This window comes from Gallus gallus, chromosome 1 (assembly GCF_016699485.2).
Source record: "Gallus gallus isolate bGalGal1 chromosome 1, bGalGal1.mat.broiler.GRCg7b, whole genome shotgun sequence".
NCBI classification, from domain to species: domain Eukaryota; kingdom Metazoa; phylum Chordata; class Aves; order Galliformes; family Phasianidae; genus Gallus; species Gallus gallus.
Genome location: NC_052532.1, coordinates 31,071,533 through 31,084,618, shown reverse-complemented (window position 1 = coordinate 31,084,618; position 13,086 = coordinate 31,071,533). Strand labels below are relative to the sequence as shown.

Here is a 13,086-nt window from a genome sequence, read left to right as displayed (position 1 = left end):
GCAAACAAGTCAGGGAGTGTGACTGTCAGCTAGGAAAGCTGGACTCGCAGAGGTGCCGTTGGGGTGGAGAGAAGCTGAGGATAATACAATACATGGGGAGTTTTCTCTGGAAGCACATGGCAGCCTGGGGAGAGCCAAGTTGTGCCGACTGCTGTTATTTTGCGTAGGAAGGAGACGTGTGTTCAGCCCACGGCATTTGTTCCAGTGTAACTGAAAATCTGGTGTGGTACCAGAAACAAAAATGATTTTCAGCCTTGCCTGTGCTACTGTGTTGTCGCCAGAACGTCCGACTTGTGGCCTTGGGCAGGGTTGTGCAGAGCTGGAGCTTGGCCCTGCTGCAGCCTGGCTGGGGCAGGGAATGACATGGGGCTGACGTGGAGCCCTGAGCCCTGCAAGTGGGAAGGAGGCACCAAAGGGAGGGTTATGAACAGCCAGACCCATAGGGACCCTCAGGGTGTGCTCCAAGCTGGGTGCTTTGTATTTCACTTGAGTTCATCGGGTTCTCCAGTGCCTTTTTAGAGTATCCCTGTATGTATTTAAAAGTCTCTCTCTATATACGGACGTACTGTTTCACAGCAAATATCTAAAAATGAAATATTTACACTTAATCTATTTTACGGATCTGCTGTGGTCTGTATGCATCCATTATTTTCCACTCATGGCAATACAAATTTTTTTCTGCAAACATTCAGAATGTTGTTTTTGGAGCTTTTTTTTTCTGTGTATATGTTTACTCTCCTTTTACTTTAGCTTTTTAATTTATTTACTGAAGTGTTTAAGGGCTCTCCCTGCCCACTCAAATTTCCCTTCCCTCTGTTTACAAGAGTATGGCTAGGCAGCAGAGCCATGGGGTGGTCACAGCATTTCTGGGCTTAAACTCCAAGTAAGATCCATTGCCCCCATCTTTCTTTTCCTTGTGCAGCTGTCAATGAATGCCTGTTTTAAATGAAAATGAATTCATGAGTCTCTCCAGGATTGATATGTTTATGCAAGAACTTAATACATTTTTAAACAGCTATTCAGAAATGCAATCCAACCATTTTATATGTTCTCTTCTTTTTTCTTTTTCCAGCCGTTCACAGAAAAAAATGCAGTTGGTTTCAAATATCTCATTTTTTGCCATGTTTGTGATGTACTTTCTGACTGCCATATTTGGCTATTTGACTTTCTATGGTAAGTATGCAGAAAGAGAATACACATGAAATCAATAGTGAATCCCAGCTGGAAAGTCCCATTCACTTACATTAAAATACTTTTTCAAAGATTTTTCCTTAGGGTTTTCATACTGAAGGTACAAACCCTTTCCTCTCTCCCCCTGAGATGAAAAGCATGAGTGAAAATAGTATTTATAGAAGGCACATTCAAAATATGAGTAAGATTTATTTAGCAGAACTGGGGATTAGCTGGGCCCTACCAAGGCTTTTTTTCCATTGTCTTTACCTGGGTGGTTTTTTGTATGCATTGGTAATAACTGATGTGTAACTGTATAAAATGAGGAAGGTTTGAAAACAGGTCCTAGCAATTGGAATGAAATGAGCCATTGCAGGATTTTTTGCTTTCTTATTTGACATTTTCATCATAGACAAAACACCACGTATTTTCCTTGTGTCCCTAGGGTTCACCTCTTTGGTTTTTGGTTAATTAAATTGGCTGCAAAGGGTGGGGAAGCTCAGAGGGTTGTCCCAGCTCAGCAGCCAAGCGTGGCTATTGCAGTGCCTGGGACTTGCACTGTGTCTCTTCATAAATATTGTTAAAGTTAGCGAAACAAACAAATTGTGTTGTATCGCTGTCCTAAAGGAACAGATGTAATTATTAAGTAAATAGGATAAAAAAATGAATGTGGCCCAGGAAGCTATTCCCATTTCCCAGTATCATGGAAAAGTTGAAGCGCAGTGTGTTTGCTCATAGGCCATTAAGGCGTTATGAGACAAATGACTCAATTGACATTTGTCTTTTATCTCAGAATCACCTAAAGGTCATCAGTCTTCTCCACTGTATATTCTACATTCCAAGTGACCTTTTTGTTACAGTCTCCCCATTTGTGACACCATTCATTGTGAGCCACATATTGCAAGAGAAAGAAAATAAGTAAATATGAAATTTGGCTTTTTTTTTTTTCAAAGGTGTACCTATCTCAATTTTCTCAGGCTCATAACGACTTGAGCCTTCTTGGGTTGAAGTAATTTGAGGTCCTCAGTTGTGATTTTCCCAATAAAACTGATGGAAGTGAGAGGGTATCTGCTACAAGCGACAGTAGCAGCAGCTGTTCTCATCCGTCTGCTGCTTGCTAGAACGTTTACAGAAACACATCAGTATCCCCGAGAGGGCAGTGGGAGTGAATCAGCAAGGACCCTTTGTCTTTGGCAGGAAGGAGATTTTGGTGAGATCACCCCAGGGATGTGAGGAGGCAGATACCCGTAGGGACCACTCTGGGAGCCTCTCACACCCCATGGAGTAGGCGGAGGCTGCATCCTCCTGACCCCTGGGAGGGAGAGGAATTTCCCTGGTGGAGCAGGCATCCCTGCACATGGACACCATGTGCTTCCACACAGCTCCACTGGGGCTCATACAAAAACTGGCGATCTCAGGGTTAGTGCCACAAGAAACAACACAAAAAGGAGCCTAGGGAATATCGACCCCCTCCACTCCACTTCACTCCACTCCTCCTTGCCCTTGGGACTGACCAGATTTTGCCTTTTGTATGTGCACTTAGTTTTCTAACCTCTTCCCTAGCTGGGTAAGACCAGGGTTTTTATTTTGTCCATTTCATTTTTACACCAGTAGTGCTTGTCTGTTTGCTGTGTTCTCGAAAGTTTTGCAGTTATGACTATATTTACATTGCAGAATTACAGAAAAGAGGTGTTTTTCTTCCCCTAAAAGGTCACTGTGGTTGGGCTCTGTGGTGTATCTAGCTGAAAGGAAAACAGACCTTCAACTGTAAGCCTTGCCTTTCACTTCCTACCCGGCTGCAGCCCGTGAGCGGTACAGAAGTTGCAGTCTGTGCTCGCAGGAGCAGAGTAAGCTCTGTGTCGCAGAAGCTGTGCATGTGCCCGGCTTGAAAATCCCACTCCTAACCTGCAGGGAGGTGGGAGAGTGTTTTTTTTCTCCTGGTTGGAATTCAGGCGCTGCGGAGAGGTGTTGAGAGGTGGTCTTGCCCCAGGAGGATGCCCCGGGGGGAGCACAGGAGTTTCGCTGCAGGGCGGCTCTCTGCCTTCAAGAATAGAGGAGGTTGTACCAAGATTTTGATCTACACATGCCCACCGATTTCCTCTTAAGGACTTCGGTTTAAGAGCTATTACAGTTTACTGTCAGCCTTCTGAGATTAGCAGACAGAAACAAAACACAAGCTGTTCTAAAACAGGACAGCAAGTGTGGTTCTGTGGTGTGTTTCACAGCCGCCTCCCCGAGTTGCCGTGCCTAAATACTAGAAAGACACAAAGCAAGCATGTAGGTTCCCCAGCAACTTGCTTTCCCTGTCCATTATCAGTATTTAAACAGAGCGCAAAGGAAGCATTTTTGCAGGAGGGCTTCTTAAAGCATGGCCAGTGCCTTCCCGCTAGCACCCCAGCATGCTCCCTTGGGCACGCTGGTTGCACAGAGCGCACTGGCTATGCTGTGGGCACTGTAAGGGGCAGCAGGTTCAAGAGAAAATTCAGAAGGGCAGCCCTCTGTGAAGCTACCCAGGGATGTGAGTGCAGACGTGAAAACATCCCACAGGGAGCTGACCTCAGACAGGTTTTGTTCTTGTTTGAAAACAGAGGCACTGCTCTGTGCTGGGAGTTTATTTGTCGTGTTGACTGATTTAGCTCAACCCTGTAACTTATATTTAACTCAGCCATTGCAGTGCATGTGGTCATTTTTATATCATTTCAAACTTTAAAAACAAGCCCACAGAACTGATTAGAAGTAGCTTATTTTACTTTAATTATTTTTCGTATATATGTATATATTTAAGAAAGTTTTGGTGTATGTCTCACTGTTGTCTTTCCTACAGTGAAAATCACCTTAGACTTAAGCATGTGCTGTCTTGAATTAGGATGCATTCCTTAATCAGGCCTCCAAAGGATTAATCTGGAATAATGAGATCATTAAGATTTGGTTCAAAATGCTGTTTTAACTCAAGAATGTTCATTCCATACTCTTGTTTGCAGATAAATCACATGTTGTTCAAGAAGTCTGTTGTTAAGCAATGATTTTTGTAAACTAATTACCTCCTTGCCAGAACTCTTACCTAATTGTCTTTTCCATAGAAAATGTGCAGTCAGATCTGCTTCACAAGTACCAGAGTAAAGATGACATCCTCATCCTGACGGTGCGCTTGGCTGTGATTGTTGCAGTTATACTCACAGTGCCAGTGCTGTTTTTCACTGTAAGTAAAAGTCTGCACATGATTTGGAAGGAGGTGATCTGTGTACACACTGGATTTTTTCAAAACACAGTCCAGCCATTTCCTAGTCAGTAGTGTTGCAGCCTCAAAACAACTTCAGCTTGGATCAGTCTTTTCCCACACTGGATTCCCAGTGACTTCTGGAGAGCTTCTCCCTGCAGGAAATAAGTGAATCACTTTTGGTTTTAAACTGAATCCACAAGGGCCCTCTCTTCCTTCACGTGATCTCACTGGAGCTGGCTGAGAGGTGAAGTTCATTATCCCAAAAGGCATAGTAGAAAGGGAGGAATATCCTTCAGATGCATCTACACATACATTTTCTAAATACCAGAATAATTGCAAGGATTATCTCAAAAGGCAGTACATCAGAGTCCGTAAATTTTCTGCCAGATTCAAGTAGAGCTTGTTGTTACAGGAAGAACCGGTTAAAATAATCACAGGGAGCCTTGAACTGGCTGATGGACTGCTCCTAACAAAGAACTCTCTTTTCCTACAGGTGCGTTCATCGTTATTCGAGCTGGCAAGAAAAACAAAATTTGACATAGGCCGTCATGTTTTGGTTACTTTTTTTCTTTTGGTTATCATCAACCTGTTAGTCATTTTTATCCCAACCATGAAGGATATTTTTGGAGTCGTAGGTACAGTATCCTGCCTTTGTACTACCAGTACAAAACTGTTGCTAATTAGCAACACGATCATTATGGTGTTGGCAACTACTAATACTCTTTCATTTGAATTTTGCAGGGGTCACTTCTGCGAATATGCTGATTTTCATTCTTCCTTCATCACTGTATTTGAAAATTACGCATCAGGATGGAGCAAAATTTACTCAGAGGATTTGGGTATGCATTCCTTCCTGGTCTATGCAAAGCATTTTGCATGTCATTCCTTAGAATGAGCTAGATAGAAAGCCTGCCCAATCTGAACACGTGTGAGCTGTTTCTCCTGACTTTCCCTTCTTGCCTCCATTAGCTGGCAGCCTCACTTGCCCCTTTTCATTTGCCCTGCGCGTCTCCTGGTGCAGGGCTCCCCTGTGCACCACGGCCCTTCTCTGTGGAGTGGGGAACTCTTCCCTCTGGGGGAGCAGCAGCTCTGTAAGCAGGCACAGTTTTAGGCAAGGTGTGGGTGTCCCTCCAGCTGCCTTTGGCAGCCCTTTCGGCCCAGCAAGCTTTCTGCCCTTCAGTATGCTGAATCAGAAGGCATACAGCACGTTCCGCATCCTGGCTTTGAGGAGAATGGAGCTGATAAGTCCTAAAGGCAGACTCATTTAATCCTTTTTAGGGATGGTTGGCATCTCACAAGTGAATTGAAAGGGGAAAAATTGTTTTTGATGTTCAGCAAGTAATTATTAATGACAGTAATCTGTTTAATTATCTGTGGGTCTTGTCTTCACCAGAAGACATATCCCATTTTAGCTCATGGTTTTGATACGTCACCTTGTAAACCTCCGTAAGAAGACAAGTTAACACAATTGAATTAATTGTCTTTTCTTTTTGTTCATTAATTTTCTCTTCTTTTTGTTTCAGGCTTCCCTTTTCTTGGTACTGGGGATAATGTTTTCCCTAGTGAGCATCCCATTGGTCATCTACGACTGGGTACAGTCAGGAGGTAGTACAGAAGGCAGCGACTGAAGTTGACCTTCTGAAAAGGAGACATGCCTGTTTGCTACACACCAAAATCACAACCATCCGTTCTGTTATCTATTCTACCTTTTGTGAGTTTATTCAAATCAAATCCAAATAATGATTTTCCAGTACTGGAAATGCTGTTTTGGGTGTATTTTCTTGCAGAAAACAGACCCGTTATTCCAACAGGCATATCACTCTGTCCCACAATACTGAGTTATCAGATCAGCGTAAATTCTATATTGTCTGCAAGACTGTATAGAGTATTGCTCATAGGAATTCATCACAACTTGTTTTTCCTCTTCCACCCATGAACTGCATTGTTCTGTTATTATTCTTAGCCCTTGAACCATGAGCTCTGCTCCTTTAGAGCAGCAGCATTTGTTATCAGTTCCAGCTGGAGTGATTATCCCAAATGTCATCAGTTCACTCCCTTCCCCATTGCATTTTAACAAAAACTGCTCTCAAATTGTATGCATTCAGTTTGTTTCTTTGTTTTTGTGCTGTTTTGTACACCATTTGCCTCACCAACTAAGTGTAGCATTCTGGATATGGATACAAAAAGCACCACCAGAGCATAAATGAGCGCTGTATAAACTTAGGTCCTAAATCTGGTGCTTCTCTCTGTAATGTTGCAGTGGAGGAGCCAGCCTTAGGCTTGGCTCATTTGTTGCTTTGAGAAGCGTGTGTGTGTGTGTGTGTGTGTGTGTGTTTGTGTTTGCAAAGGGGTACAAGGAGCTGGAGTAGGATGATCATTATCAGCCACCATTTCCCAATAGCCAGGATGCTCAGCAATGAGTACCTGAACCTGAAGAGAAGCAGATGCTCAGAGATTTCCATAGGAAGTCTGCATTTCTTTCAGCATCAAACTGTTCACTAATGCCCTGCTCTTCTCCAAAGACAATGGCAGGCTCCAGTTTTATCAAAACCTACACATTTAATTATACCTCATGCCTTTTGCATTCTTGGATTCATCAATACACACCTAGGGTGACCTTGTAGAGATTTGCTCCTCTTGTGTTTTCACCCTCCTCCCGCTGAAGTCAGCAGTTTCTGACTGCATCTGGAGCAGGATCTGACTCACCCTACTGAACTAACAGATTTCTGATGGAATTTGAAGTCTGTAATATTTCTTTCAGATAATATAAACACTTTGCATTGTGGAAATGTTTTACTTACATTTCACATCAATTCTTTATAACAATTACAGAAAAGACATTAAATTACTACTAGCAGAAACACTGTAACTTCTATCTGTTGTCCACAAAGTATTTGCCTAATGCCTTATAGCTGGTGTAGAGAACTACTTATAGAGATTCAAATGCTAAGCAGGTGATTGTTGACCATCCTCAGCAGACATCTATTAGTGCACTGCCAGCAGCATAATTGTGTTCACTTCGTATCGTTCATCCTATGAGCTAAAATGTGTCTTGAGTTTTGCTCTCAGAAGATGAAACTGGCTCTTACTGAAAAAAAAAAAAACCTGAAGGCTGAAGGGAGCCCTAGGTCACATCCAAGGGCTAAGTAATGCCCTAAGTAATGTGTGTTTGAGATGTACCTGTCAGTGTGCAGTGACCCTCTGGCTCCCACTGTAGCAGTGGGAGGAGCCTGTAGTTAACAGCGCTGCCTGTGGGAAAACTGTCATTACAGCTTGTTCTTTTTAAGGTTAGGGATGGAGAATTCAGGGCCTTGGGATTTCTGTGAGCTACTGAGTTACCTCAGTTGCCCCCACTTTGTCCTATGTGGCTTGAAGACACTGAGAGTTAAGACCACAGAGCCTTCTCAGGACCTTGAGAGTTGATTTCTAAGGATAACATACAGAGAGGTTAGTTTGGAGCCTTACTTGGAATTTAGGCATCAACATGTGGAGAGGTCCTTGGAGTAGCCTGGCAGCAAGAAGAAAACTGAAAGTCCGCTCCTTCTAACAAAAGACCTGCTGATCTAGAGGGGCTCCCTCAGTCTGTCCTGACCTGCTAGATTTCTATTCCAAGCAATACAGGCTCCCAGCAAAGTCTCCAGCATGACATCCTTCCTCCCATGCAGCCTAGTGTTCAAAACATGAACAGTTAAGCTAGATGGGCCCCAGGGCTGAGGCAGACTGAGGATCAGCTGATAATGCTTTCCAGCAACTGACCTCCAACCTGTGTCATGACAGCACAGATCACCAGATCTTTGTGCACCTCCTCTTTACGTGACCACTTTCATCAGGTGGGCCCTCACTCACTGTAGCCTACAAGTCCAGGTGCTAGTGGAAGGCCAGAGACAAGAATCTGTTCTTGCCAACTCCTCTCAGCTTGTTCCCTGCATCTTCCAGCTTGAGATGTCATTTGTGGCTTCCCTTTTACAGGCACCCACAAAGGCAGCTGTAGGAGCATGGTTTCTAACTTTGAATCAGAAAGACATGTTACCACAGCTTGTAGAGACAGGACATGGGGCAATGGTTTTAAACAGGAAAAGGTTAGAATTAGATTGGAAGGAAGAAGTTCTGCATGATGAGAATGGTGAGGCACTGGAGTGAGCTACTCAGAGAAAGTTGTGGATGCTCCATCCCTGGCTTTGTTCAAGATCAGGTTGGATGGGGCTTTGAGCAACCTGGCCTATTGGAAGGTGTCCCTGCCCATGTCAGTGGGGTTGGACTAGACCATCTTTAGAGATCCTTTCCACCCCAAATCATTTGATCATGCTATTGTTAGCTTGCTGTAATGACATGTCAAGATTCAAGGCACCTTATAATCTCTCTGGATTTCATCCCAATAAACCTGACTCAGACCTGAGAATACTTTATAGTGTTATCCTCATAGTGCTCCAAGGCCCTTCTGCTTTCCTTCCCCCTTTATCCTTCTACTACTGATCTATGAGCAGTGATGCTCTGTGCACTGGGAGGCTGTGAAAGAGGAGATGCTGGGAGTGATTTTCAAACACCCAGGTAGGATCTAGAGGTCTGATCTGCTTCACAGAGTTCCAGCAAGGTCACAACTATGTTTTCCCTTCTGTCCCTTCCCCACATTATGTAGTCTTGTGTACTACACTTTGACTTGAAGGGCAGTTGGATGTCTGATTGCTCCTTGCACCTTCCTGAGACTCCTCCATGACAATCCCTCTCCCTCCTCTTTGTTCTTCAGCCTTCTTCCTTTTCCTGGTTTATTTGTATACTGGAGTTTTACTGGATAAATAGGGAGAAGAATGATCTGGGTGTGTGCACAGAGGGAAATTACCTAAGGTACTGTGCCATCAAAGCATATTTTAGATACTGAAAGACAGATACCTGAAATACTGAGTCTTCAAGTAGGCTTTATTTCTGGGTCTGTAGAAAAATAAAAAAAATAGAGGGAATTTTGCTTAGGCTGATTACTGGCATCATATTTATAGATATTTATGGAAAGGAATCATGTGTTTATTGATGTCTGTGGTAATGAACGTGAAATAACGTGCTTTTTGTTTTCTCATCAGGTTTATACATTCTTAACAGAATGCAATAGACCCTGCTGTAACTGTCAACATCAGTGATGGATGACAATATTTGTATGAGGTTATCTGTAAAATGTACTGCTGTTATTCAGTTCATTTGGAATAGTGAACTTGTAGCCAACAATGTACGAGTCCCACATTTTAGCTAGGATTTAAAGAGCACAGTGAAATGCTGTAGGAGTTTCTCTGTTGTTAAATTAATAGGATCCAGAGTACCGTATCTACTTAGTAGGTGGTAGCATGCTTTCTTTTCATAGAGAGTTTATCACTATCGTGAGCACTGCGAATTTCATAGACTGGATGAAAAATTGCTCCTAGTAAGTGCAACAAAATACTTTAAACTTCTCTTTTGCTTAATAGCAACAGTTGAGTGGTGAGAGACAAAGAAGGAGTAATTAGGAGCAGGGGCTTCTATAAGATCGCAGGAGTTAATCCTACACTGAAAAGATAGACTTGCTGCCTCTCCTAGTCCACAGCACATTGCAAAGAAAATAGTCTTGAGCTTAAACCGCCCTTTCAGTTGCAGAATACAGCTACCTTTCTCTGGCTGGCAGCAAACATGCCTAATAAGTAAAACACAGTGGCTTGTTATTTGAGAACAGTATCTTGAAAGCTGTGATCTCTCTGGGTGATGCTTGCTCCTGGTCAGAGAGCCAATGTCAAATCTGTGCACCAGCACAACTCTTTAGTAGGGCTCACACAGACCCAAGCAGTGCCCGGCCACTGTGTGGAGCTGGGGGGGAAAGGCCAGCCCCATCCTGTGAGGGCAGGGACACCCACCTGTCCTTGAAGGCTGTTGTCCTGAGCTGCATACAGATCCATAGCTTGTGCTCCTCTTGGAACAGGTCATTTGTGCAAATGCAGTTTTGATGTTACGTGGGTTTTGTCTGTACATCTGCCTTACATGGCATAAGCACCACAGCTCTCTCTGATACTGAGTATTAACAATAGCAACCAATGGTATCTCGTCGTTAATTTAATACGTTTCTTTGCTTGAACCTTACATTAAGGCTAAAGAGCATCTTGATCAAAACAAAACTCTTTCCATGTGGTGTTATCCCACCTCCAGTCCTAATGTGTCACCCCGGTGCCTTTAGGAGAGAGGCACAGCAGAATGTATTCAGGTCCATCAGCAGTTCCACGAGATGGCTTTATCTCCTGGTGCCAGGCTGCTCGCTTAAACCGTTCCCGAGAGCACTTGGCATCAGGAAAGTCCTTATTCCCTATAAGGTACACAAAGAATGTTTTATTTGTATCTAATGTAAGGATTTCTGTAACAAACTGTGAAAAAGAAAAAAAAAAAAAAGGAAAAAAAAAAGGATAATGGATTAATAAAAAGTACAGGGCTGGAAAGGTCTAGAATTCACGAATTGTACACATGCCTATGTTTCTGAAGATAAATCTATGCAGTTGTGTTTTACTGTAGGAAATTTCATGTTTATGTACATATATATATTGTAAATAAATAGGATGCTGTATATTTTTGCAGTTGTTTATCCCCTATGATATATAAGTGTTGAGATAGGCTCTGCATATTAAGAATAATTTTAATAGAAAGACAAATGCTTTAGCTTCAGACTTAGCAAAATCTATATCTTTTCCTTTCTTCCAAGAGTTGGCAATTTAAATCCTGAACTTGAAATTATAATTACATTGCTAATGTAAAAATAGCAAACCAAAAATATATAATAAAAAAAAAAAAGAAAGAAAAAAAAAAGGAAAAAAAGCAAAAAAGGTCCAATGAAATTGCTAGGTATAATTGCAGCACATCTCCCTGGTTTCTCCATAGCAAGTCTCTCCTAGCACAGAGGGCACAGTTATTGCCCTCAGTTCCTCAGCTGAGGTCAGGTGGCAGCAGCACACCGACACAGCCATATGCAGAAGGTGGAGTAAGCTGCAGCCAGCAACCTGCCCTAATGTTATGCCACTTTGATTTTCAGGCATAGGTATCGATATTTTCCACGGAAGGCAACTAGTACAGATAGAAGTCAGACAAGGACTTCTGCACTTCCGTTTCAGCCAGCAAAAACGTAGTTGAGACATGAAGTATCACATGCCAGGGTAGGTGACAGCCACTGCAGTTGGTGCTGGTTTAGCCTGTGCCCTGCAGCTCCCCCACCACAGCCCCAGGCATGCTGCTATCTATCTGTAACCACAACACTAGCACCTCCTGTGCTGGGAGGGTATCAGCCACACAGGGATGGCTTGCACATCCCTTAGTATGTATGATGAACCGGACGCCAACATTTTGTTCAGGGGATGGCTGCATGTCCGGGGTGCAGGGGGTGGAAGGGAACCACAGTTGTGTAAGTCCCGAGAGTGCCTCGACAGGAGTGCAGCCTCAGTGCTGCATGCAGAGAGTCTCGCTGGTAAAGCGTGGAAATGTGTTTTTCAGGATTGATGGAAAGCGGAGGTTGAGAAATGCATCTAAAAATAATTGTATTTTTTCCATGTTTAGTTTATGGCCTTGGATGAAAATGAAACTTGAAATAACATTTGCTTTCACCGTGAGCACAAATTTGAGGAACAAATTATATGCAGTCGCTTCTACGGAGCTTTTCAAATTAATAGGACGTTTTGTTTTCACTGTTACAGCCAACAAAATGCAAACTGTAAAGGTATATTTCCACAAGACTTGAACTTGTTTATAGAAATCTGTTTATAGCATCCCAAGGTATGTTAAGGCTCACCCAGACCCAATGTAAACAGTACTGTTTGAGTGATGTACATTCGATACGAGCTCATTTCTACTAGATTGTTCAAGTGAGTGAGTGGTAACATTTTGCTCCTGCTATCATCATCATACTTTGTGCTCTTCATGTTCAAATAAATGATGCAGTTTTCAGTTTCAGTGTGTAAATAAACTGAAAAAAAAAATGTATTATGTTCTGTAATCTCTCTGTTACCTCTATAGTTTTTGAACATTAAAATTGTGATCTAAACTATCGTCTGGGCTGTAGTCATTCTTTGAAGGGGATGAATGTATATCATTTTAATCCCTTAAATAGGATGTGTTCCCAGCTCTTATGCAAGTGTTTCCACTGACTCAGGGCTTGCAGCTCTGCAAAGCCAATTCCATAAGACCTAGTGCAGAATACAGAGCACAACAATACATGGCTGTGATCAACATAACATTTCTAACAGAGCCTTAGAAGGACTTAAAGCTAGGACTTAGAGTCACCACAGAACAGAGTTGCTGATCAGTGCTTCCTTATGTCCATTTCCTGAAGGATGTCCACATTTTCACCAAGCTTTTTCAGTGTAAGGCTATATGGCCTCCTGTACTTGGGTTTGAGCTCAGATGCCAAAATAGTGTCTGGAATAGAACAACCCCTGCTGTATGTTCCCTGCTGCTAAGGCAGAAACTTGTAGCAGAAGGATGAGGAGGGTATCTGAGTGTTCCTGACTAGATCTGCCAAAGTGCCTCTGTCACAGCCTGAGGAGGTCTCAAAAATGCTAACTTTTTGCCTTTGACCACAAATGTTAAATAGTGCAGAGGTTGTAGTGACCCCTTAAAAGACGAGCCCTTGGCTGGAGCCCTGGCCATAAGACTGAAGGGGAGGGAACAGTCAGTGTCTGTGGTGCAGCTCCTCCAGCCCCTCTGCA

General features: G+C 42.9%; 1 protein-coding gene across 1 annotated transcript in view; it reads left to right on the top strand.

The window, feature by feature from the left end:
- SLC38A1 (solute carrier family 38 member 1) overlaps nucleotides 1–12,427 on the top strand; it is a 38,780-nt gene extending 26,353 nt beyond the window's left edge. Inside the window, exons 12-16 of the mRNA NM_001199603.3 lie at nucleotides 1,073–1,173; nucleotides 4,251–4,369; nucleotides 4,884–5,025; nucleotides 5,132–5,229; nucleotides 5,914–12,427. Of these exons, the coding sequence (NP_001186532.1) occupies nucleotides 1,073–1,173; nucleotides 4,251–4,369; nucleotides 4,884–5,025; nucleotides 5,132–5,229; nucleotides 5,914–6,018 (565 nt within the window). The 3' untranslated portion in view covers nucleotides 6,019–12,427. The remainder of the gene's footprint in view (nucleotides 1–1,072; nucleotides 1,174–4,250; nucleotides 4,370–4,883; nucleotides 5,026–5,131; nucleotides 5,230–5,913) is intronic.
- The last annotated feature ends 659 nt before the right edge of the window (nucleotides 12,428–13,086 follow it).